The following is a 21,657-nucleotide window of genomic DNA, read 5'->3' as shown; positions in this document are numbered from 1 at the left end:
TCGTGATTATTAGGTGGTCCGGATACTGCCGATAGATGGGTGTTGTTGGATGGTGCTTGCCGTCGATGGCCCGGGTATGTCTTGGGCGGTGGGCAAAGGGAGGGGCTGCTGCCAGGAGATTGTCGGTCGATCGAGGCAGGTCAAAAAAAATGAAGTCCCGACATTCGTAACGGAACACGGAGACTGACTCTGACTTTGGTGAGTTGTCGGATTCAATTTGCCTCTGCGCCAACTCCTCCTTGAATAGAGTGCAATCCATGGCTTACTCGGCAATGCCAGGGCCTGTCTAATCGAACTGTGGCCTGGCTCCGAGAAGAAGCAGCAAAGCTCGCCGCCGTGCGGTTCCAAAGCCTGGTGTGGGCAAAAGAAGACCCAATATCAGCTATGGAGATATTAGACATGTCGATATGGATGCTCAGGCCACGCACCAGGGCGCCCAGACGCGTTTTACGCGCGATTCCCCCTCCCCAAACAATGCTGCGTCCCCTTCACGAGCATTTGACGCGTTTTCACAACGTTCACATACACTGCAAGCTAGCACAATCCCGTAGTAAGCATGTTGAAGAGTTGGGAGTGAAGTTCGGGAGCCTTCGGCGGGTCGGGAAACGAGGCAAAAACGAGGGCATGGGCGAGTAAACCCCACTGTGTTCGTCGTTTCGGCGGCACATTAGTCGTAGTCCTGCGGTTGCCAGAAGCCGTGGCCGTGGCCGTGGCTGTGGCCGTGACCATGCCGCGAGATTCCGCAGGCGTTGGCGCGGGGTTTAGTGTGGAGTGCTGAGCCAGCTAGTGGCAAGTGAGCTGGGTTGCCGTTGGTGCCAACTCGTGCGGGTGCCAAGAGAAGCTCGGGCCGTGTTACGTCGGAAGGGGCAGGCTGTCCCGGGCGGCAGCGCAGGTAGCGAAGCCATGGCAGTCTTGGTCGTGGTGTGGGCTTTAAGTGACGTTAAGCGACATGTGTGACCGTGGGGCGGGCCATCAATCGATCTTCAATTTTCCGCCATGGTTGCTGGTTGACCGTCGGGTTAGAGGCACGTCCGGCCACGTCGAGGAAGAATCGGGGGACTTGTCCCGGCGTGATTGGCCGACGGCCGTGTCTGCCCCGAAACTCGAAGGTGGGGGCACATTTCCTGCACGTTGAAATGTGCCTACGCGTTCAAGTTCCACTTGAAGCTTTCAGACAATATGCTTCTTCATTTCCTGAAATCCTCGGGTGGAACGGGCCAGTCCTGCACGGCCTGACCTTCGTTTTTGGTGGTCTGTGGCGTTCCAGCCTGTCTGCCGCGCAGAATGAGCCCTTCTAGATCTATAGTTAGTGTATCCACCTGAATGACGTAGATTTTGAAAGTTACCTCTAGTCAGATTGTGAGTTGTTGCTCAGGCCCAACACATCTGCCATGATGAGCACAGAGTAGTAGATCTATTTTTGTGAGTTAGCCAAAAGTATTAGTACAAAGTTGTTATTTATGATTACCAATTATCCATTGCAGGAAAAAGCTCTTAATTGTTGGAAGGGCTAAAAAGTGAATCAGACAAGGAAATATGTGAAGCTGAGAAACTTGCTAGAGAAGTTTGAATAGGCCAGGCTAGGTGGCCAGGCCATCTTCAATGTATAATCAAGTACTGAGGCAATTGCAGTTGTGCTGAGACATCGCCCAATATAACCAGACTGTCGGTCGTGGCTGTGGAAAGGCCCTCTACAACCAGCAAGAGCGGTCATGCTGAGGCCAGTCCATATATAACCAGACTGTCGGTCATGCTAGGGGAAAGCCCTCTACGACCAGCAAGGGAGCGGTCGTGCTGAGGCGTCACCCGATATAACCAGACTGTCGGTCGTGCTGTGAAAGAGCCCTCTACAACCAGCTTTGCAAGAGCGGTCGTGCTGAGGCCAATCCATATACAACCAGACTGTCGGTCATGCTAGGGGAAAGCCCTCTACGACCAGCAAGGGAGCGGTCGTGCTGAGGCGTCACCCGATATAACCAGACTGTCGGTCGTGCTGTGGAAGAGCCCTCTACAACCAGCTTTGCAAGAGCGGTCGTGCTGAGGCCAATCCATATACAACCAGACTGTCGGTCATGCTAGGGGAAAGCCCTCCCGACCAGCAAGGGGAGCGGTCGTGCTGAGGCGTCACCCCCGATATAACCAGACTGTCGGTCGTGCTGTGGAAGAGCCCTCTACAACCAGCTTTGCAAGAGCGGTCGTGCTGAGGCCAATCCATATACAACCAGACTGTCGGTCATGCTAGGGGAAAGCCCTCTACGACCAGCAAGGGAGCGGTCGTGCTGAGGCGTCACCCGATATAACCAGACTGTCGGTCGTGGCTGTGGAAGAGCCCTCTACAACCAGCTTTGCAAGAGCGGTCGTGCTGAGGCCAATCCATATACAACCAGACTGTTGGTCATGCTAAGGCAAGCCCTCTACAACCAGCAAGAAAGCCACACAGACACTAGGAAGTATCAAATAAACATTAGCTTATCAAGAGCTGATTGTGCAACTCACTATCAAGTAAGCATGGAGGACAAGAGAGAGAGGCCATGGAATATCATATGGAGGAGTGGGTTTGGTAATAGCCACAACAGCAGCAGAGTGCAACTACTGCAGTGAGGGTAGCAATCAGCACTGGTTATTGGAGACCATGCTCTGGCGGCTTGGTGACAAGATAATGACAGTTTGTGCTGGCAGAAAGATCAGTATGGAATAGTAGGGCTGGCTACTGCCCATGCACACCTTCTCCTCAATGCCTGCATCCTGACTTGCTCGTGTCAAGCCCAGCCCACTCCACTGCCAGAGGTGTGCAGGTCGGCAGTGCACGTGACTAGCAGCAGTGCACGTGACTAGCAGCAGTGCGTGACAAGCAGCAGTGCGTGACAAGCAGCAGTGTGTGAGCTGAGGCTGCTCATTTCATTGAGTTGACAGCTTTGCGGGTGATTGGAAGTCCTAAATGTACACTTCAAGTGAGGGTCAGAACAACAAAAGCAAGCCAAGAGAGCATACCTCGCCACTGATAGCACCGGATGTGAGCAGGCTGGTCTGGATTATCAGCTGAGTTTAATGGATTGTAGTACAGTGTTGAGCAGGTGTGAAGTCTCAGGAGCAATGAGGCAGACTTTGCAGGCAGTACAGAGCTTGATGCTCATCAACACAATGATAATCTGCGCTCTCATCAGCCCTACCCACACTCCAAACCCATAATTACCTCATTGTCTGAGGCAGTTGTACACAGCAGCAGCACAAACACATGATCCCATTGAGCATTGCCACATCCGCCATCCTCTCTTCCTAGCTTGTCGTCCAGCTCGTGTCAAGGTCGTGGGTGGAGAAAGTGTGACTGGTGCTGTGACCCGAAGAGTGATTTGTCAGAGTCTGACTGGGAAGACTCTGACTAAGCATGATAAAGGCCAGGGGTTGTTTGCAACCGACTGAATCAAGACTTTTAAACAAGCCCACAGTTATTCAGGCAAAAAAAAAACTCTTCAAAACTACAAAACCCAGCGCGCTCTCAAAGAGCCATGCTTCAGTTATGACCTCAAGATTCAAAACAGCTTCGTAGAGCCGATCCCGGACCCAATTTCATTGGTTTACGACTGACAATCTCGTAGCATTGTTCCCTCAGAGAGTCTTTGTCTCTGAATTTCCAAGAAGTTGTACGAAACTCCCGCAGTTGCGTCAAACCGCCAACCATCTCGTCGGCTGATGCGCCTTCCTCGTGTTCGCAAACAACGACCAAGGTCAGTCTCCAGATTCTTTTCTGCTTCTGGCTCATTTCCTGCTGCAGACACATTCCAGACAAAGCCTGACCTCGTATGCGTGTGGGGCGGGTGGCAGGAGTTGCACCTGAACTAACTCGTTGGAGAGGTTTAAGAATGACAGCAAAAGAGTGCGCACCTTTTGCTGAGCTCTCCCAACTATGCCAGCCCAAGAATTCGCTCTCATCTCGCGGGATGATGGCTATAAAAACCACCACCTAGAACACCTTGTTTCGCCTAAGACTACTGACCCAGCGAGGGGGGGACGACATTCGGTGGCGGCGCGTTCATGGCGGACGGAGCAATGCGGGAGTAGATTATATGAGCAAGCGAGCTGTGAATGGCGCTTTGGATAGACTGCGGAAAGGTCATTAGATGGATAGACAACAATATAACAAGCACATACGTTAAAGCCGGTTGAAATATTTGTTCACCTCCAGCACAAATTGCTCTGAACGCTTTCCGTCCTTGGGGAGGGTATCCTCCGGCGCGTCCGTTTGGGGGACTGTACAGTGTAGTCAGAGTTCCGGCCTGCAGTACTTTTCTAACTCTCTATCAACTCTATAGAAAAGTGGGATAAGACGAGCCTTATTAAAACACACTACCCCATATATATTCTTTCAGACTAACTTCCATTCGTTGGCCTCTATGACTCCAGCATTCAACACCAGCCCCCCCATGGCCAAGCATGTTTTGGTCGATGAAGTGGACGGAGAGCTCTTTTACCACTACACATAGAGACCTAGGTCTCTTTCCCCGTACCGAGCAGAACCTTTTCAATATACTCCGGTTTACGCTCCAACTTTCTTCCCTGTTTGTCACACAAGCGAATAGGGCGACGGCCTCTCTGACGGCCGAGGAAATGCATTCGCGGCCGCCAAAACCACCGTCTACTTCTCGTGGCTGATGTACCCGCGAATGAACCCTTTGTAGATCATATTCGCCACCAAGCATTCAGCCTCCTCGACATCGACATCCCAGCCGGACACAAGCAAGCCAGCATGGAACAGCCTGAGGTGCATGCGCGTGCTTTTCTTCTCGAGGAGCCAACTAAGCAAGCGTGTCAGCAGAAGCGCCATCGAAACGAAGGTCAGACGACTTACACTCGACGGGAGACCACTCGCATACAGAGTTCACAAGCTTTTTCGATGGTAAGAAGCAGATTGAGGTCGATAAGTTTGGCCTCGCGAGCGGCAAGTGCAGAGTCAAACGCAGCAAGATCGCCTACTCGGATGGCGGATATGAATGGCAAGAAGAGGTCTGCGAGGATCGGAAAACGTCCGAGAAGGTCTTGAGACGGGAGATGACCTCGAAGTATGCGAAGGGGAATAAGATAAGTGAGGATACGACTACGATTGATTTAGTTGGTGGATGTCCAGAAAAAGTGGAAGGATTGCGCACGTCTGGTTCTTGTGCGCTTTCGTTGTGCACTGGTAGAACGCCAACGTCAGCTCCTGCTCCGCTTTGGAGAACTCTTCGTCAAGAAATGCGAGCATGCCAATGTAGTAGCGATAAGTGACCTGCTCGATATCAGACCTGAAAGGTAGTGAAAGATAAACAAACCTGGTGTGCCCGTGGGTAATCTGCAAGTTCGGGTATATCGTTGGTATTCTCAAGCGCCTTTATAATGTTCTTGGTCAGAGAAATCCATTTGACCTGTTCGGATTTGTGAGAACAGACAAGAAGCGAGTATGACCTTACCTTGAAGTAGCATTTCATGACAAGCCCGACAATATAGTAAACGCCCCATTTGCGTGACTCTTCAGGAGGCGAGACTCTAGGGCCGTCATTTTCATGTGGCTGGTGAAAGAATAAAGGACGTACCGATCTGTCATGCAGTTTGAAAACGCTCTCGCAACTACCCTGGCTGCCTCCATCTTGCACTCATTTTGCTCCGTCGAATTCGGTGGTCCATGGAGGTCAGCCTGGCGCAAGTCATATTAGATGACAAGTTCGCGACACACACACATCATCCCGCCAAGTCTCTCAGGTCCCGCGGGATGGAGAACAATGCAGGCAGCGTCCAACCCGTGTTCTCGATGAAGTAGCGAGAGAATGCGCTCGGCCATGTTAGTGTGTGTGCGATATGATGAACGACAACTCACGAAACGAGTGCTGATTGCTGCTTGAATGCCTCCGCAGACCTCCCATGAGCGATATTGGTACAGGTCAACATGTATTGAATGGCGACCTCATCCCATGGGCTGGATATGCAGCCTTTGTATTGTGCCATCGAAACCACCTGTCGATAATAAGGAAAAGACGACCTATTTAGGCGTGTTTACCGTTGGAGAGCGAAGAGACTTGACGAGATCTTTTCCATGAGGGCTCGTTGGCCGAAGAAGGTAGGCAAGATTTGGCCCATTCTCAGCGTTGAGCGCGTCGTTGATTTGCATTATGTAGGTGGAAAAGTCCATCGGCATGTTGACGCAGCGGTGTTACGAGTGGAATGGAAACGGCAGGCGCATACGAGCGTCGAAAATCCAGAAAGGCGAAGTGGACGTTGTTGAGAGAGTGCGTGACTGAGTTCGTGACAACACCAACCCGAGCCATGTATTCATTTTCGCAATACCCTTTCAACTATCGCTATTCCCATCGAAGTGACTCATCTCATGTATAACCTGCCGTCACGGCCAGTACCGGCGCGCCGGCCAAGATTTTGCTCGGGTTTCGTTCCCTTCTTCGAACGGCGCCGGCATCCGAAATTCTATGAAGACTCTGAATTGCAAGACTTCACCGAGTTTACACTTCTTGTTGCTCCTTCATGGCTCATTCTTACATTCGTCGACGCCTCTTTGTGTCTATAGCTGGTATATGCGCCGTCTCAGTCCTGTTTTGGACTTTCCCTGCAGTCCGTATCAAGGGCTATACGGCACTTGGTCTTTCCTTAGGCCCGTCGTATCGACAACTGTACGGGGAGATGGAGCGTCTGCCACAACATGATCTCGCATTACCCTTTCCAGAAGGCAAAAACGGTCGTTATGTTAAGTTTTCCGTGCAAGCGAACTTTCTGGGGTGGAATAACTGTCTCAACGAACGGTGCGTGGCTTTCCTTGTCTAGCATCATGACTAAAACTTCGTAGGCTAATGAACACCCATCTTGCATATGTCTCTGATCGTGCATATGTTTTCGCTGACTACTGGTGGGCCCCAGAACACTACCCATTCCCTCCCGCACCAAGGTCCGGCACTAGAACCCCAATGAATGCCCTTATTGCTGGCCCAGTCGTTGGCGGCTCTTGGCACCCTGAGAAGACCCTTCCAATTGACCCTTTGCATACCAATCCCCCTCGAGCAATTTCGGAACGATGGTGGGAAACCGTTTGCCCACCTTCCTCTCGTCGGCTCATCAATACGGAAGACATCAAACCGCACATCCTTGGCGGCTTGGACCACGCTCCAGGCCAGCTCATTTTCGATACGTGGCACAAGATATTGTTGTCAGCAAACGAGAGTTGTGTCGAGATCACATACACTTCTCTGAATAACGACACTTTCCCCCAAATATTTGATCTACCGCTTTGGGGTGGTCAACGGATACTAGACCTGTGGGATGCCTTTTCAAGATCTCCTGTCAGTACGCTCCTCAGACCATCTCAGATTGTGGTTTCGGCCGTCCAGAACAACATAGAGCTGGGTGTTTTCCACGCAAAGCCAAACCTTGGACGACTTCCGATGCCGAAAGCTGACGATGATGATCCATTTCGTCGTATGCGGACGGACGTGAGTGGGTTGGCAGAAAAGCCCACTGTGCGTCATTGTCCCTCCGGCTTTGTTTTTCCAGCTAAGGCGGATCCTTAGGTTGAAGCAGGTCTGAAACCTGCGAGAAACCGCTTGTTCAAGCCGCAAATCGCGTTGGCACCGAGCCCGTGTCACCGAATCCACCGCCCATGCGATAATCTGGGCCCACAGTCAACAACATGACTTTGGCGAGGGTGGCGAGGGCACCACCATCTCGAACGAAGGAAGATCGTTCCATCGGGGCGCCTTGGTCTCTCGTGCCAACGGTCGACAACGGGTGCCGTTCGTGAAGCTTGGGCCAACCATCTCAGGCTCCGCCAACCCGCCTCCACCAATCACCAGCCGCTCCTTTCATGCACCTGCTCGGTCATGGCAAAGGCGTAGCAAAGCTGGGTCCTCGTCTGTGTTCGGACCGGCCGGCCGGAGCTTGCGTGGGAAATGCCACGCGGGCAGCTGCTGCTTTTTCCCACTAATGCGCTTGGCCACTTCTTGCCAACTACCCACCAAACGGCAGTTTTGACGACCGCCCTCGCTGCCCAACTCACGCGAGATCGACTAGCTTAGAAGTTGAAATCTCGGCGCGTAGAGATGGTTCCACGATGCTTGGGCGCGACTGGCTTTATGTTGCACGGACACGACCCGAAAGTTAGACATTCAAGATGATATGCTACCTGTGGTTCGCGCCCACCAGTAGCAAACCCACACCTTCCCCTCATCCAACCTTGCCAACAAACTCGACCCCTTCCCCCTCTCCTCGCCAAACGGCCGTCCTGACGACCATGGGCCGAGTTCCTCGTTTCTCATACGAAGACTCGAAGTACAACACAGTTATGGACGACTATGGAGTGCCGTTGGACGTCTGCACACTTATACGCGAGTTTGGTCTCCAAGACTAGGAACGGGCCAGTGAGGGCGACACTGCCGGGCCGGGTGGCGACTGGTGTGCGGAGCAGAGTGCCTCGGGCAGCGTTGGTTGCATGGGTATCTCAGCTTCTGGAAGAACAACATCAGCTATGCCCTGCGAGGGTCCATACTCATTGAACTCGTGCTCAGACAGAGAATTAGCATTGTGAGGGACCCTGGACGCGTAAGTTCTTTTCGTATCGTGTGCCTTTTCGGGGCCGTCTTCCTCCGAGCATTACTGAATTATTGACACATTGTAGAAATGCCTATCTGGCATTGACACTCTCAGGTGAAACTGGGAATGCGCTCAAGATCGACTTAAGTTCCAGTTCAAACAAGTTCGCAACCGCCGTTTGGTGAAATGCTTAGTCGACAAGGGCATTCTTAGAACGGAAAAGACGAACTTTTTGTTCTTTAGTAAGTTTCTCCTCGAACTCAAGTGATATTTGCTAAGCACAGCCTTAGGCGGACGCGCATGTCAAGGCTGGCGCAGTCAACCGCGTGGTGCTAACAGGACGAGCACAGTTCCACCACAAGCCATGGATGCGGAAGGCCTTGTTTGCTCAGCCTACACCGCCTCCATACTTGATAACGCATTTGGCCGACTAGGATACGAGGAGCGGGAAGCGGCATTTGGCAGATGTAATGAAATACTTGCAGAGTTCGCTGGCCATAGGTGGTGAGTCATCCGACTTGTTTTCAGTCCATTTCTGACCTTGCAGACAGCACTGACCGAGCAACGTTCTTCGACGACGAGGCGGTCAGCGTCATGGCCAAGATTGGCTAAAGCGCCGGCGCGGAGACAGCGCTATTGGGATGATGAGCATGACCTTTGGATTAAGGTTGGCTTATGTCTAATACGCAAAACAAGCAACAGTACTTACCCCAGACAATAGCATGTCCAGCAGAGGCCTTGCGGCATTGCCATAGACGCTTTTGTTGTCATTCGCTTGGGTGTCCACTGCAAAGACCTGTGGATTAAGGTCAGCTTGGGTCTAATACGGAAATTGCAGCGAGCAAAACATTACAAAACTTCCAGATAGTGAGTGACGGCGTAACCTGCGTTTGCGTCCTTCTCAATTTTTCCTCTCAGGGTCTCCGACGACTTTGCGTCTACGTGTCATGATCACCATCATCAGCCCTTGACTGTCGACCACGACTATGACAACATTCCGCCAACATCTGGCCCTACTCTTTCAACTACATCTATTTACTTGCGCCGCCTCCATCCATTCTGTCCCCAAACCGCCCATCCATACTTACATATGCTTCTGCGCGTCACGAACAAGCCATACCAATGCACTTGTCAAGACCAAGCTCCACCCCTTGTCGCCCGCCCGGTCCCGGCAGACCGATTCCTGGCGGTGCTGATGAAGGAGATGATTGGTGAGGTGGACCGTGGACGCGGGCAGTTAATGTATGCCTGTATGTAAATATCATAATGCATCAAAAAAAAGTATACAAGTCTTAGCAAGCAGCAAGCCTTGGTGAGTAGGGATAAGCTATGTGTGCGAGTGAGGTGACTTGTCATGGTATACATTAGCTAGCATGTAATTATATAGTGGCTTATCACAGTTTTATGGAATCCCAATCAGAATCCCAATCAATGATAGTCCCAGAATATGATCACAATATTCCAGGCTGGAACATGTGATATATTCCAGGCCGGAATATTGAATGAAAACATGTGGCAGATTAAGAATATTCCACGGATCTGCTCAACATTTTCCGGGCTGTCATATATATGACAGATGGTGAGAAAATTAAGAATATTCCACGGATATTCCTGTCATATTCCGGCCTAGAAAATGGAATGAATACACCCTGTAATATTCATAATATTCTCAACATATTCCAGGGCGGAATATGCTCCATTGCCCGCAGTGTTAGCGTCGGGGACGAGTTCAATGGCGTGGTCCCAGGCTCTCCGCTCCGGTAGCGTGTCGAAGGACTCCTTGTTGAAGACGTCCTGAAACTTCTTAGCCCAGTCCGGGATCTCGGAGGGCGGAGGGGCGGAGTTCCTGGCGAAGGCTTCGGCCAGGCGCTGTGAGACAGTACTGCCAGCGCGTATCTCCTCCGAGGGGCGGAACGAGGTGTAGAAGATGCGGTCACCATCTTCAAGCTGACCATCGTCTTCATCGTCGTCGGAGTCCGGCATCAGATCAGGCAGGGCGGAGTCGTCACCGGAGACGGAATCGTCTCCGTCGTCAGGGCCAGAGAGGTCCATGGCGCAGACCGAGGGGAACGGGCCGGAGCGGAGACGTTTCTGGAGCGACCGGAGTCGCCGCAACTCAGTCCGTTCGACGCGTTCCTCCTCGCGGCAGGTCGAGCAATTGCGGGGGCACTGTGTCATCTTGACCTCCTTGGTTTCCCAATTGATCTCTGGGTTGTGTTTCCGCAACCAGGAGTACCCCAGGATGAGGTCTTGCTTGCCAAGATGGGTGACGGCCAGTTGAACTCGTTCGGCATGGCCTCTGTAGCGCAGGACCAAGTCCGCGATCTGTTTGATGGAGCCAGCGTCATTGGGGGTGCCATCGACGTTGAAGACCGGAATCGGCTGATCGAGGGTGCGGACCGGAATGCCATTCCGAGCAACATAGTTCGTGTCAATGAAGTCAGAGGTGGCACCACAGTCGACAAGCCCAGAGAGTGAGAGCTTCAGCGCGCTGGTGGTGGACTCTAGCTCCAACGGGAGGTGGAGGGAGTTCGCCCCAGGGGCAGCGGCAACGGTGTACTGCTTGGGCAGTTTCTTTTCCCAGGCAGTGAGGCGGCAAAGGACGATGACCGGAGAGACGGAGTCGAGGCGGGGGCAGGAGAGGGTGTGTCTTTCGTTTCGGGCTCATTGTAGGGCAAGGAACTGCATTCATCATACAAAGAGGCAAAACGATTTATAGACGCGAACGAGGGCACACCAGTCACTCGTCGCGGGGGACAAAATCCTCTCCGGCCATCGACTCCACTGCCGTCTCTGGCAGGGCAGCTGTGTCCGTGTAGCGGGCGATCAACTCCGCTAACATCTCGTCACCGAGTTGTTGGATCACCTCGTCGAGGATGTCCATCGAGCGGACATCGGCGGGGAGGGGGCAATCCCGGGCGAGATGGTTTGGGTCGCCGCACCTGAAGCAAGCGCGACGAGGGGCACCCCGAGCCCTAGTGCGATCCAACTCCATAGGAACGGGAGCTGGAGGCGCCGGAGCGGGGGCGCGGGCCGCGGGTGGCACGACCGGAGCCACCGGGCGGAAGGGGGCCGGAGCCGGGACGCGGTTGACCGGAAACGGAGTCCGAATCAAACCGCCAGGCGTCTTGGGGGCGGCTGACTTGATCAGCTTAGCCCGGACCAGGGCCTCGTATTGATGGAAGGCCCGGGTGCGCCAGCTAAGGTAGTCCCGGAGGTCCGGGGGGTCGTTCGAGGACGTGATTCCGTTGTTGATCAAGGGGTCAAGTCCGTGGCGGAACTTGGTCACCTTGACCAGCGCGTCTTCAAATCCGGCGAGGTCCATCAGGTCCTCGAAGTCGTCAATGTACTGGTAGACATCCTTTGTGCCCATGTGATAGGCGGAAGTCTCCAGCTTGGAGAGAGCGTGATCTTGCTCGTTCTCCTCGACGAACCGGAGTCGAAACTCGGAAACGAACGAGCCCCAGGACGGAAACGGAAACGGGGCTTTGCTTCCGTGGCGCTCCGCCCATTGCTGAGCGGGTCCTTCTGCCATGAACGACATGGCATAGCGGACGGCCTTTTCCTCGCTCGCCTCTCCGTTGACCACGAAGGCCTCAGGGGCAAGGCGGGCGTAGGTGCGGACCGCGTAGAGGAACGCGCGGCCGCGTTTCCGGTCGCCGTTGAAGGTGAACGGGGGGTTTGGTCGTAAGACCAATTTTGAGGCGAGGTTGATGTCGCCAAAGAGGGCCTCGGAATCGCCCTGAACCGGAGTCGGAGTCGGAATCGACGTCTCTGGCGATGGTGTTTGGGGTCCACCAGCATTATTAGCGGCAGCAGCGGCAGCGGAAGCCTGGTTGGTGAGTAAAGCAAGGGCCTCGGTTAGGCTATCGATTTTCGCCTCGAGTGAGTCCAGCCGGGCATCTGCGGTAGGAGTGACTCCGGACAGCATGACGGGTGCGGGGACCACAGGAGTAGAGGAGGAGGGGACAAGTGGCAGGGGCAGTGACGAGGGCGGAACGGACTCGTACTCCGAGCCTGAGTCAGCGCCGAACCTGGCAATCTTGTCCGGTTGATCCCGTAGAGAGTTTCTTCTGCTGTAAGGGCAACCCCGGAGGCCTGAGATCAAGGTCCTAGCAGGGGAGGATCCAAAGCGTGAACATTGGTAAGCGAATACAAATGAAGCTGACCTAGCAGGGGAGGATCCAAAGAGAAGAAACTCTAAGGGTCCGCCTGCTAGGTAGCTGACTATATACTGCTTGTCCGTAGCTGCCGCTGTCGGGCACAGAAGGCTTGGGCGGCGTCGCAGGCGAGGTCCCAGGGCGACCGTCGGGAGGGCGTTGACGGATCAGTGATTGTGCGGGCGAGATGGAGGGCCGGACCGGAGTCGGAACCGGAGTCGGACCGGAATCGGGCGCGTCTCCGGGCCGAAAGGGAGGTTCCCCTGACACTATCGGAGTCTGCCAGATGGTGCACACAGGAACATGACACTTCCTCCAAATGCCAAACGTCTTCGGCAATATCATGAAAATGGACGAACCTATAGCTGCTTTGATTCACACAAGAGCAATTGTCTCATACAGTTCCAGTCTCCAGATAATCCTGAAGCATACAAGACTGGTCGCATTGAAAGAATCCTGGAAATTCCTCTCCATGGCTTTCTCCGAAAGTTCATCTTTATCAAACAGCACTGTACTTTGGATATTAGTCAAACACCCTTTCAAGAGTTTCCCAAGCTTATGACAACTTTAGTAGCAGTTGAGCCCTATAAAACTTTAACTGTTATTGAGCCTCAGCATGTCATCACCCATTTATCAGCTTGGGTTAGGCCATCCAAAACATATAAGGGGATCAGTGGAAAGTCAATGGTAGTCTGTTGGGCATTAAACCGTGGCCGTAAAACATAGGAGATTAGCAATAATATCTTTGAATTTTATTATCTTTTGTTTTGTTATCAATTATGAATATGTGGTTGTGTCTAACCAATTTCCTATATCTTATAGCAGTCAGAAGTTATGCATTGGCTATATATTACTGCACAACACACTTCCAGACAGAGGACTAGTGGGGCGCCAGAACTGAAACAGCCTTCTGGGCTGAAGTCAAGCCGGAGCAAGCCTTTCCCACACCCGTCGGCATACGGCCCGAGACACGGACTCGGATTCACCAGCTGCCGCTGCCCATGTGCCTGGGCGGATTATCTATAAGCCGGGCCATCATTTTCCTGTCATGAGTAATTACACACTCGCGATTCTTTGTGGGACGACACAAAGACACCGGTGGCTAGAGGTGAGCCAGAGGCGAGCCCGCGGTAGGTCCGGGGTCAGCCTAGGGACAGCCACGCGGCTGGAACGCGTGTTCCGGCACGCCGTAGGCTGTGCCCCCAGTGTTTGCATGTAGATTTGCAAATCAGGATCCCAAGGAATTCCTAATCTTTCTGCTACCAACAATGCCATCAACACAATTTGTGATCCACTGTCAATAACACACTCCACACGCTCTCGCGCAGCGATTAACAGCCATACAACCCTCAACGACGCCGAATTTTTCCCTGAGAAGACTTGCTTGGGCGGTTCTCCCAGAGGGAGAGAAGCCACATACTGGAGATATGGGTTGGTACTCACGTATGAGCCTTCCTGTATTCCGTATTGCTTATCCTCTTCAGTCGAAATGTAGAACGAGGCCACCATTGGCAATTCGTCGATGTCTACCACGTCATTTTGGAGTCGAACTTCAACGTTCTCGTCTTCCATGAACGGGTATTCCGATCCTTCATCCAATTTCCCATGTAACAAGACTGGCTTTATAGGTTGTCGAGTCCGATTCGTTGATTTCCGCATCGCTTTTGCGTATTCTGGAGAGAGAGAAATCAGATCGCCCACAGTAACATCGTGCACGACTGTATTTTCTGTCTTTTCCACAATTCGCTTAATTATATGCGGGTCGGCGAACTTCGTCACCAACTTATATGCCCTTTCTTCTACATCTCGCTTCTTATTCGTCTCGCGCTTGGGCGATTCCGAACTGGGTACCATCCTGGCAGCATATTCCACCTTTTTGTCCTCAGAATCTTCTCCTCTGAATCCAGCTTTACGTTTCTTCTTCGGCACATCCTCCTTTTCCAGCACCTCTGGCTCAGATTCTTCCTCCTCACTCGAAGACTCGACAAGATCATCCCTTTTCCTTCGATCTTCCTTCCTTTTTGACGATTCCTTTTCCTTATTCGCAACTTTCGATCGGTTCTCAGGAGATTCTGTTGCCTCAGGAGCTTTCTTTCGCCAGCTTCCTGTCTCCTTCCTCGAACTATCTAAAAATTTCGTCCCTCCCCAGCGTTAGAGTCTTTTCCCGACCGCGTATTCGCAAATTGGGACTCCATCGACTGATATGCGGACTGCGAACTGGATCCAGATTGGTTCTGCATGGCCTGAACTATATTGTACATCGTCATGAACTGTTGAAAGTTCAGATCGATGGGGGGCAAGCCTGGTTAAGCAGGCCCTTGAAGGTACGCAGGGTACGCTTCACTCTTTTTGCCGCAAATCCCCCATTCTTTGCTGCTGTCTTCCTCCTATCCCTTGTTGCGACACTGAATCTCGTTGTAAGATTTGTGGAAACGATTGGATTGCCCCCAGCTGGTTCGAGAATCGTGCTGGTTCATGCATTATTCGATTGATATTGTCCAGTCATAGCAGCCATTTGCGCCCTCAATGAACGGATTTCATCCTCATTCCTGTCATACAGCAAATTATACTGCTCATTGGGAGTATATTCGTTGTAAAACGACGATTGAAGGTTCGTCTGCACATTTCCTGACACAATATTCCCTCCGCCTTTGCCATACCAGTCGAGAATTCATTGATATCTCGAGACATTCTCAGGATACTTCGGAATATATTGACCTCCTGGTAGACGCAAGCCTCCATTCTCCATAACGATCTTCCCCTGGTCCAACAACATCCTCTTCTTCAGGCAATCTCACACCATATGTCCAGTTTCCTCACAGAAATGACACTGGTCCCCTCCACTCTGCTGTCCTCCGTATCCTCGACTTCCTCCTTGTTGGTATTCGCGCTGCGGTGGTCCCGATTGAGGGTGCACATGCTCCTTGGACTTATTTTCGGTAGCCTGATGGAACTGCTTCATTGTTTCGATGAGTTGCTTATCCCTGACAGCCATAACGTCCTTCAACGTGTTTATCTCTAAGGCGAAACTCTCTATTTGATCACGAAACTCGTTTTTCACTCTAATATCGCTTGTAGAGTTTCCGTTTTTCAGGCTCGAGAGCAAATTCGAGGGTTTCGAGTCGTTCCTCATCACCGCATCTGCCTCCCGTCCAGACCAATTGTTCACCAACTATTCCACCACCTTCAAGACGTCCTTGTAGTTCCACTTATCGCCTCTTCGAGTATTTCCCGTGTTTTGGTTTCCCGCATTTGCGTTTGGACCTAAGATATTCACCACATTCGGTTGATTGAACACAACTTCGACTGCCGAAGCAAAATCGTCGCTGATTGTACCAAGAATTGACAATACCGACTCCTTATTGGTGATTTGAGATGGTGGTTTGAGCAGTTTTTCAGATTCTGCCGAAAAGAATGCACAAAATCAAATCACTAGACCCAAATCTTCACGACTAGCACCCCGTGCTTCGGCGCAAATTTCCTTCAATCGTCTCCGCGACCCTTCGTTGACCTCCTCCAACTCCGGATACATCCTCAGTATCTCCGCTTTCCATCCATGGAAGTCTCCTCCAGCAAACACTGTCAGATTCCACCACACTTCCTTCACATGCTTGGTATCGAGATACCTCAGCACCGTCTCCTTCTTGTCCGCGTCGTTCTTGATGCCTCCCTGCTCGATGATTCGTTCGCACTCCTCTAGGAACTTCTCCAACTTGGCAGGAGTCTTTCCATCGAAGCTAGGATGACCAGAATCCCAAGTTTCAGGCACCTTGAACTGCGCGGCTGCTCCTCCTTGAGCGTTTCTACCTCCACCACCTCCATTTCCACCTGCGCCACCTGCGCCTCCTCTGTTTCCGCCATTTCTGCCATTTCTATTGTCCATGTTTTCGTTGTTCTGTTGAATCGGAGGTTCGTTAAGCTGATTCATATTGATTTCACTCTCAGATAAGTCAGTTAGAGGCGAAGATGGTGTCGGAGATTGTTGTTCTTCTTCGACAGTAGCTGAATTTGTGTTGGTTTTGCACTTTGTTGTAGATTTCGATTGAACGCGCTTTTGTGTTGACGTTTGAGTCGGTCTTTTCGACGAAGATACTTGAGTTTTTGCCGATTTTGTTGGGATTGTCCGATTTCGATCGCCTTGCGAGTTACGAGTAGTCCTATCGTAGTAGATTTGGAAAATCGTTCGGTTGGGAATCAGTTAGATCTCGCTGTTTCCCTTTTGGTGGTACTTTGACGTTCGATCCAAGCGTGTGGGCACTTGCTTTTCTTCTTGCTTGTCACAAATTGCACGAAAACCAGGTTTTCAGCAATACTCGATCACCCCTCGCGGTGGGCTCCAGATGATGAGTGCGGAGTGGGGACAGAAAATGAGCTCTCTAACCAACCAAACCAACAAAAACAACCAAAACTCCACTTGAAGTAGAGAGAAAGATGTATAATGTTGAGTAGGAAAAGTCACGAAACCCAAAATATCGTCGACTCCTTGTGCGAGAATAGACCCCTGTGAACAGAGCCTTGGCACAAATGTGTAAGGTTGTAGGGTTGATACGAGTTTCTTGCAAAAAACATTGATTTGTTGTGCCCCAAAGCGTACTATCGACGAAACTCAGCAATAGAGAAGCGCCAATACAATGCCCGGAGAGTTTATACTTGTTGGATCAGGACTAACTGCCTTAAACCCTCTGAGTTGTCTCGAGTCAGGAACTAACTGCCTTAAACTCTCGACCAGCAACCGAAACCCAATAAACAGCAACCAGAACTCTTGTATTCAGCAACCGAAACCCTCAACCAATAATCCTTCCGACAGAATAATACTATTTCGAAAGAGCTAGCAAGATAGATTGACGAGCTAGGTCCCCAGATGCACCTAGTAGAGCGGGGCAATCTGTGGATCTCCCAAATACAAGACGGTGATATAAATACTAAAACGAAATTGATAGAATCAGGGAAAATCTCGAGTAAGAAAAGTCGTCCATGTGCATAATGGTATAGGTATCGTTTCGCCATACGGCCCAGAGTCGAAAATCCAGGTCCAGATGACTGGTATCGCGTGTATTGGAGTCAATGACCTGTGTAAATCTTCCGTGTTCACGACCATCTAGTTTGCCTTGTGAAGAATCCCTTGATCTTGAGTAGGATAAGTTGATAGCTCTGCTTCCCAGCTTTCGATTGACACCCATAACTCGTATCTTGTGCGTATGGCCTCAGCGGTGGTTGTCCCAACTCTCCTGGCGCATTTCCAATGTTCAGATGATCAGTTCCTCGACAGTGTTTTAGAGTCGCCATTGATCACAGGTCCAGGCCCCAATCAATTGAGTAGAATTTTGCCGTTTAACCGTCCCTTGGCACTCTCGATCCTCCAGCATGATCCGAAACCATGTTCCAATGATGTCAGTCGTCGATACCAACAGAGATAGGGGTGTCCCTTATCTAGGAGATTGTCGACTCCGAGTCTCTACTGAGCGCCAAACCAAATATGACTTTTTGAATACACTCCCTTTGGGTATTTTGCATAGAATTGGATAGATTCTAGCGAGAAACGGGCTCTGCGAACTTTTCCTAGTCAAGATTTTGGAATCACTGAGAGCAATTTGATAGATTTTGACTGGATTTTGACTGGTTCTTGTGCAGATAACTCCCTAGTTGACCATTCGGGACTCATGTCAACTCTGAGACGTGCACTGAGCAACAAAATCGACAAAAATAGTTGTTTCCTGGTCTGTCCCAGACTGCGGCTTATCAGCGTTCTGATCTGGCATTCAAGTTTTCTCAGAGATGAATGTGTTGACTCATGGCATAATGGCTTGGCTTTACAACATCCATCGTTCAGCGCGTGGGGCAGGAGTTGCGCGAGCACAGCTGCCCGACATGTTATGCCAATGCCCCGGTCGCACGGTGCCGCTGTCTTTTGGGCGGCCAAGACTGGCTGGCCAGGTTGCTCAGCTTCGGCCCGGACCTCCGTGCTTTCCTCGATTGGGCGGAGAGGAACGGCGCCAACGCGCCGCGGGAGTGCGTAGAAATGTTGAAGAAGTTGCGCGAGGAGCTGGATAGCACTTTATCGTGTCGTAGCTTTTGTCTGAGTATAAGATTTTTTAGTATTAGTAGACGCGGCGCAACGAGTGCCTGGAGTCGAAGAAGAGGGACTGAAGTCGTACATGTGATACTCGTTGTGTGGCTTGCCGCAGGAGAGAAACCGGCTTCTCTTCCTCTTCCTCCATGCCGCACGCGCACGCGCACATGGCTCCTGCACGTCACACTTCGGCCTCAGCCCCGACACCACGTCGCCCAAGTCCACGCGGTCACATGATTTCACTTTTAATTTGGACTTGCGCGATTTTACAGTTTTTACATAGGTTTTGGCAGGAGAAAAATTGAGATGTACCCAAAATCGCGTTAATGCCGAAAGCCTCTAACCTGGATGTGTTCAGTTCGTGGTGTCGATTGGACAGTGAATTGTGGTCACAGTAGCGACAGCCTTGAGACAAGAACCGAGACGTCAACTGCCAACAAGAGGAAGGACAGGGAATGCTGCCAACGTGCACTTGTCACGCCGGTCTGTGCAACGCTGCTCAGCCCACATTGCTCTCGGCGATGAGCGTCTGTGTGGGTACAAGTAGTATTATATAGAAAACAATTTAGGTTTCTTGGTGAGATTCAAGTTGATCTGAGATACTTATTAGTGGTTATTACTGAGTCACGGTCCTGACCTGAGAGTAGTCCTTGACGGTGGGCCCGTGCTAAAAGACGCCAATGCCGGACACTTGCCCTGCCTGAATAAGTCATTACTCAACAGAGTCAACACTGGCCGCGATTGTCGTGAAGTGTTTCTAGTCATTTCAGTAATAAGTAGCCCCCACGCCTCTGGATCTACCCCAACGCCAAATTTTGCCGACCGCCACAGGCCCACAGTCAACTCGGACTGACTGGGATGTGACAAGAAAGAATGTTGGATAACTTGCAGTGGCCTGGGAACAAGCATCGCCGACTGTGGCGTCGGGCACGGCTGATTCCTATCACTGGGGTCCTGATCACTTGGCATGTGAAGTCCCCCCATTGCCTAACACCTGGCAACGCTGGCGGCATATCAAAATTTGACATGACCACCTTCTGTTGCAATACGGGAAGCCAAGGGGTGTCAGCCTCAGTGAATCTGCCCATCCGCTATCAAACGACATTCTGATTGTCACCATCAGCAACCGGCGCCGGAGGCCTAATCTGGTCGCTAGTGACACAAAAGGGAAAGTACCCGGTCGGTGCTTCGGAGCAGAGTAAAATCTACGCAAGTACTTATATTCGGGCGTAAACTAATACTGCAAATGCAACGAAGTGATGTAGTGGGAATAAGATATTGGGTAGAAACTGAAGCTTAGGGGCCATTAACCACATATTGGCCAGTCGTATGTGCACTATCTACACAAGAGTGTGCATTGGTGGGTTTGTTCACAGTTCAGTAGAAGCCGTCGAAGGCTTTAAAGGGTTGCGATAACTCGCAGCTGCAGAGCAACAGCAAGGACAAAGCGCCAGAGACGCCTCGAAAAGCAGCGACTTGATACGACTGTTGTTGACTGGTGACGAGAGGCCGGTGACGGTGCACGTGCTATTTCCGAATTTGGGGGGGGTTTACGTGTGATAGCGATGTTGCAGATTGTGTAGCTCACAGCGTATCTACGGATCACATGTAGCTTAGTAATCTATCTCATTCCTGTCTTTTACGGTCACCCCGTCTCCCGAGTCCTCGCTGGTCATTGCGCCCCGCAACCCTCGAAACCCCAGCTCCATCCTCTCACAATGGAGGAGTACGGCGAAGTTATGAATCCTGAACTCCCTTTGCACTCCTGGATTCTTGTCCCTCGAAGCCAATTGCCCCCCCCCCAAGAAAATACCACTGGTCAGTCAATATATACTTCATACGCTGCATTATTGCTAATCAGAATGTTAGCACTCTGAGTTCTATCATGGACTTGTCCGCAACCTGCCCGCAGTATATACTGTACTCAATGGCAATCGAGAATTCATGACAAAGATCTCTCGAGACTTAAAAGCTCCTTCATCCCCTGAAACGCTTGACGGAGAACTTCACCAGACAGCTTGGGTCGACCTTGAAATACCTCATCTTCTCTTCTTTCCACGCACCAACATGTTCACAGGACCATTGCTGCAAAGTTTGAAGATGACCGCACGGATGGTCCCAATCAAGCGTCGCACCACTCATGTCTTTTCGGTTGCCTCGCAATCAATGGTGTCGACTAGACATTGGGTTATGGCCGCTAAACCTCTTAAAAGATGGCTGCAAATTGAGGCATTCCTACAAAAATGTCTTTTTTGGCTCGAAAGTCGAGTACACGCAGCTGCTCCTCATGACTATCGTGGTGCGCGGCACCGTGCACCAGTGTTTTTTGGATGCAGTCATCGCTATGAATCCGAGCACAATTTATCCATGGTGAAATGACTTGTTCGCTGCAACAGGAATCAAGCAACAAATTTGGGACAAATTGGAAAAACATTGTGACTCAAATTGTATCTGCGCCAGTCGGTGGCATTATCGACTTTTCGAATTCAGCTGCCATCAACAAGGTGTCCCAGGTTGACTGGCTGTTCTCCATCCTAATTCGCCACAACATCAGGGTGCCCTTGTATTTCTCGATGGGTTCGACAAGTGTCGCTAAGCTAGCCTCACTTTCCTCGATGCAGATTGTGCATTTCGAGCCATCAGATGCCGACGTTGAACGACTGAGGAAAGAGCTTTCCAGTCGGGACGCATATATCGAGTGGTTGCTCGTGCGGAGCAATATTCGCCGATGGGGTGTCCTTCCCAACCACGATTGCGTCGTTGACGACCTGTCTCATCATCTTCCTGCGGCCCCAAAACCACCCGCCGTTGAGAGAGGCAGCGGCCAAAACCGGGGGGGAAAACTGTGATGCTTTTTTTGCCAGA

General features: G+C 51.4%; 4 protein-coding genes across 4 annotated transcripts; 2 read left to right on the top strand and 2 right to left on the bottom strand.

The window, feature by feature from the left end:
* Positions 1–4,633: 4,633 nt before the first annotated feature.
* Positions 4,634–5,812, bottom strand: MIND_01139900 (PCI domain-containing protein; the record flags this gene model as incomplete). The annotated part of the gene is made up of 7 exons (XM_037367938.1): positions 4,634–4,793; positions 4,847–5,092; positions 5,145–5,263; positions 5,307–5,399; positions 5,445–5,520; positions 5,568–5,668; positions 5,708–5,812. The coding sequence occupies 7 exons, from the start codon at positions 5,810–5,812 to the stop codon at positions 4,634–4,636; spliced, it is 900 nt and encodes a 299-aa protein (XP_037215770.1).
* Positions 5,813–5,844: 32 nt separating this feature from the next.
* On the bottom strand, positions 5,845–6,166 carry MIND_01139800 (PCI domain-containing protein; the record flags this gene model as incomplete). Its single annotated transcript, XM_037367937.1, has 2 exons — positions 5,845–5,985; positions 6,029–6,166. The coding sequence occupies 2 exons, from the start codon at positions 6,164–6,166 to the stop codon at positions 5,845–5,847; spliced, it is 279 nt and encodes a 92-aa protein (XP_037215769.1).
* Positions 6,167–6,507: 341 nt separating this feature from the next.
* MIND_01139700 (uncharacterized protein) lies at positions 6,508–7,544 on the top strand (the record flags this gene model as incomplete). The annotated part of the gene is made up of 3 exons (XM_037367936.1): positions 6,508–6,782; positions 6,827–7,470; positions 7,528–7,544. 3 exons carry the CDS (start codon positions 6,508–6,510, stop codon positions 7,542–7,544), a joined length of 936 nt encoding a protein of 311 aa, XP_037215768.1.
* A 719-nt stretch (positions 7,545–8,263) lies between these two features.
* MIND_01139600 (GPP34-domain-containing protein) lies at positions 8,264–9,533 on the top strand (the record flags this gene model as incomplete). Its single annotated transcript, XM_037367935.1, has 11 exons — positions 8,264–8,341; positions 8,381–8,424; positions 8,475–8,571; positions 8,648–8,676; positions 8,776–8,804; positions 8,853–9,066; positions 9,114–9,147; positions 9,194–9,229; positions 9,284–9,360; positions 9,401–9,429; positions 9,481–9,533. The coding sequence occupies 11 exons, from the start codon at positions 8,264–8,266 to the stop codon at positions 9,531–9,533; spliced, it is 720 nt and encodes a 239-aa protein (XP_037215767.1).
* Positions 9,534–21,657: the final 12,124 nt, after the last annotated feature.

Source organism: Mycena indigotica, assembly GCF_014461135.1.
Source record: "Mycena indigotica strain 171206Taipei chromosome Unknown Mind.scaff0010, whole genome shotgun sequence".
In the NCBI taxonomy this organism is placed as follows: Eukaryota; Fungi; Basidiomycota; class Agaricomycetes; order Agaricales; family Mycenaceae; genus Mycena; species Mycena indigotica.
This window is presented reverse-complemented; position numbering and strand designations above follow the sequence as displayed.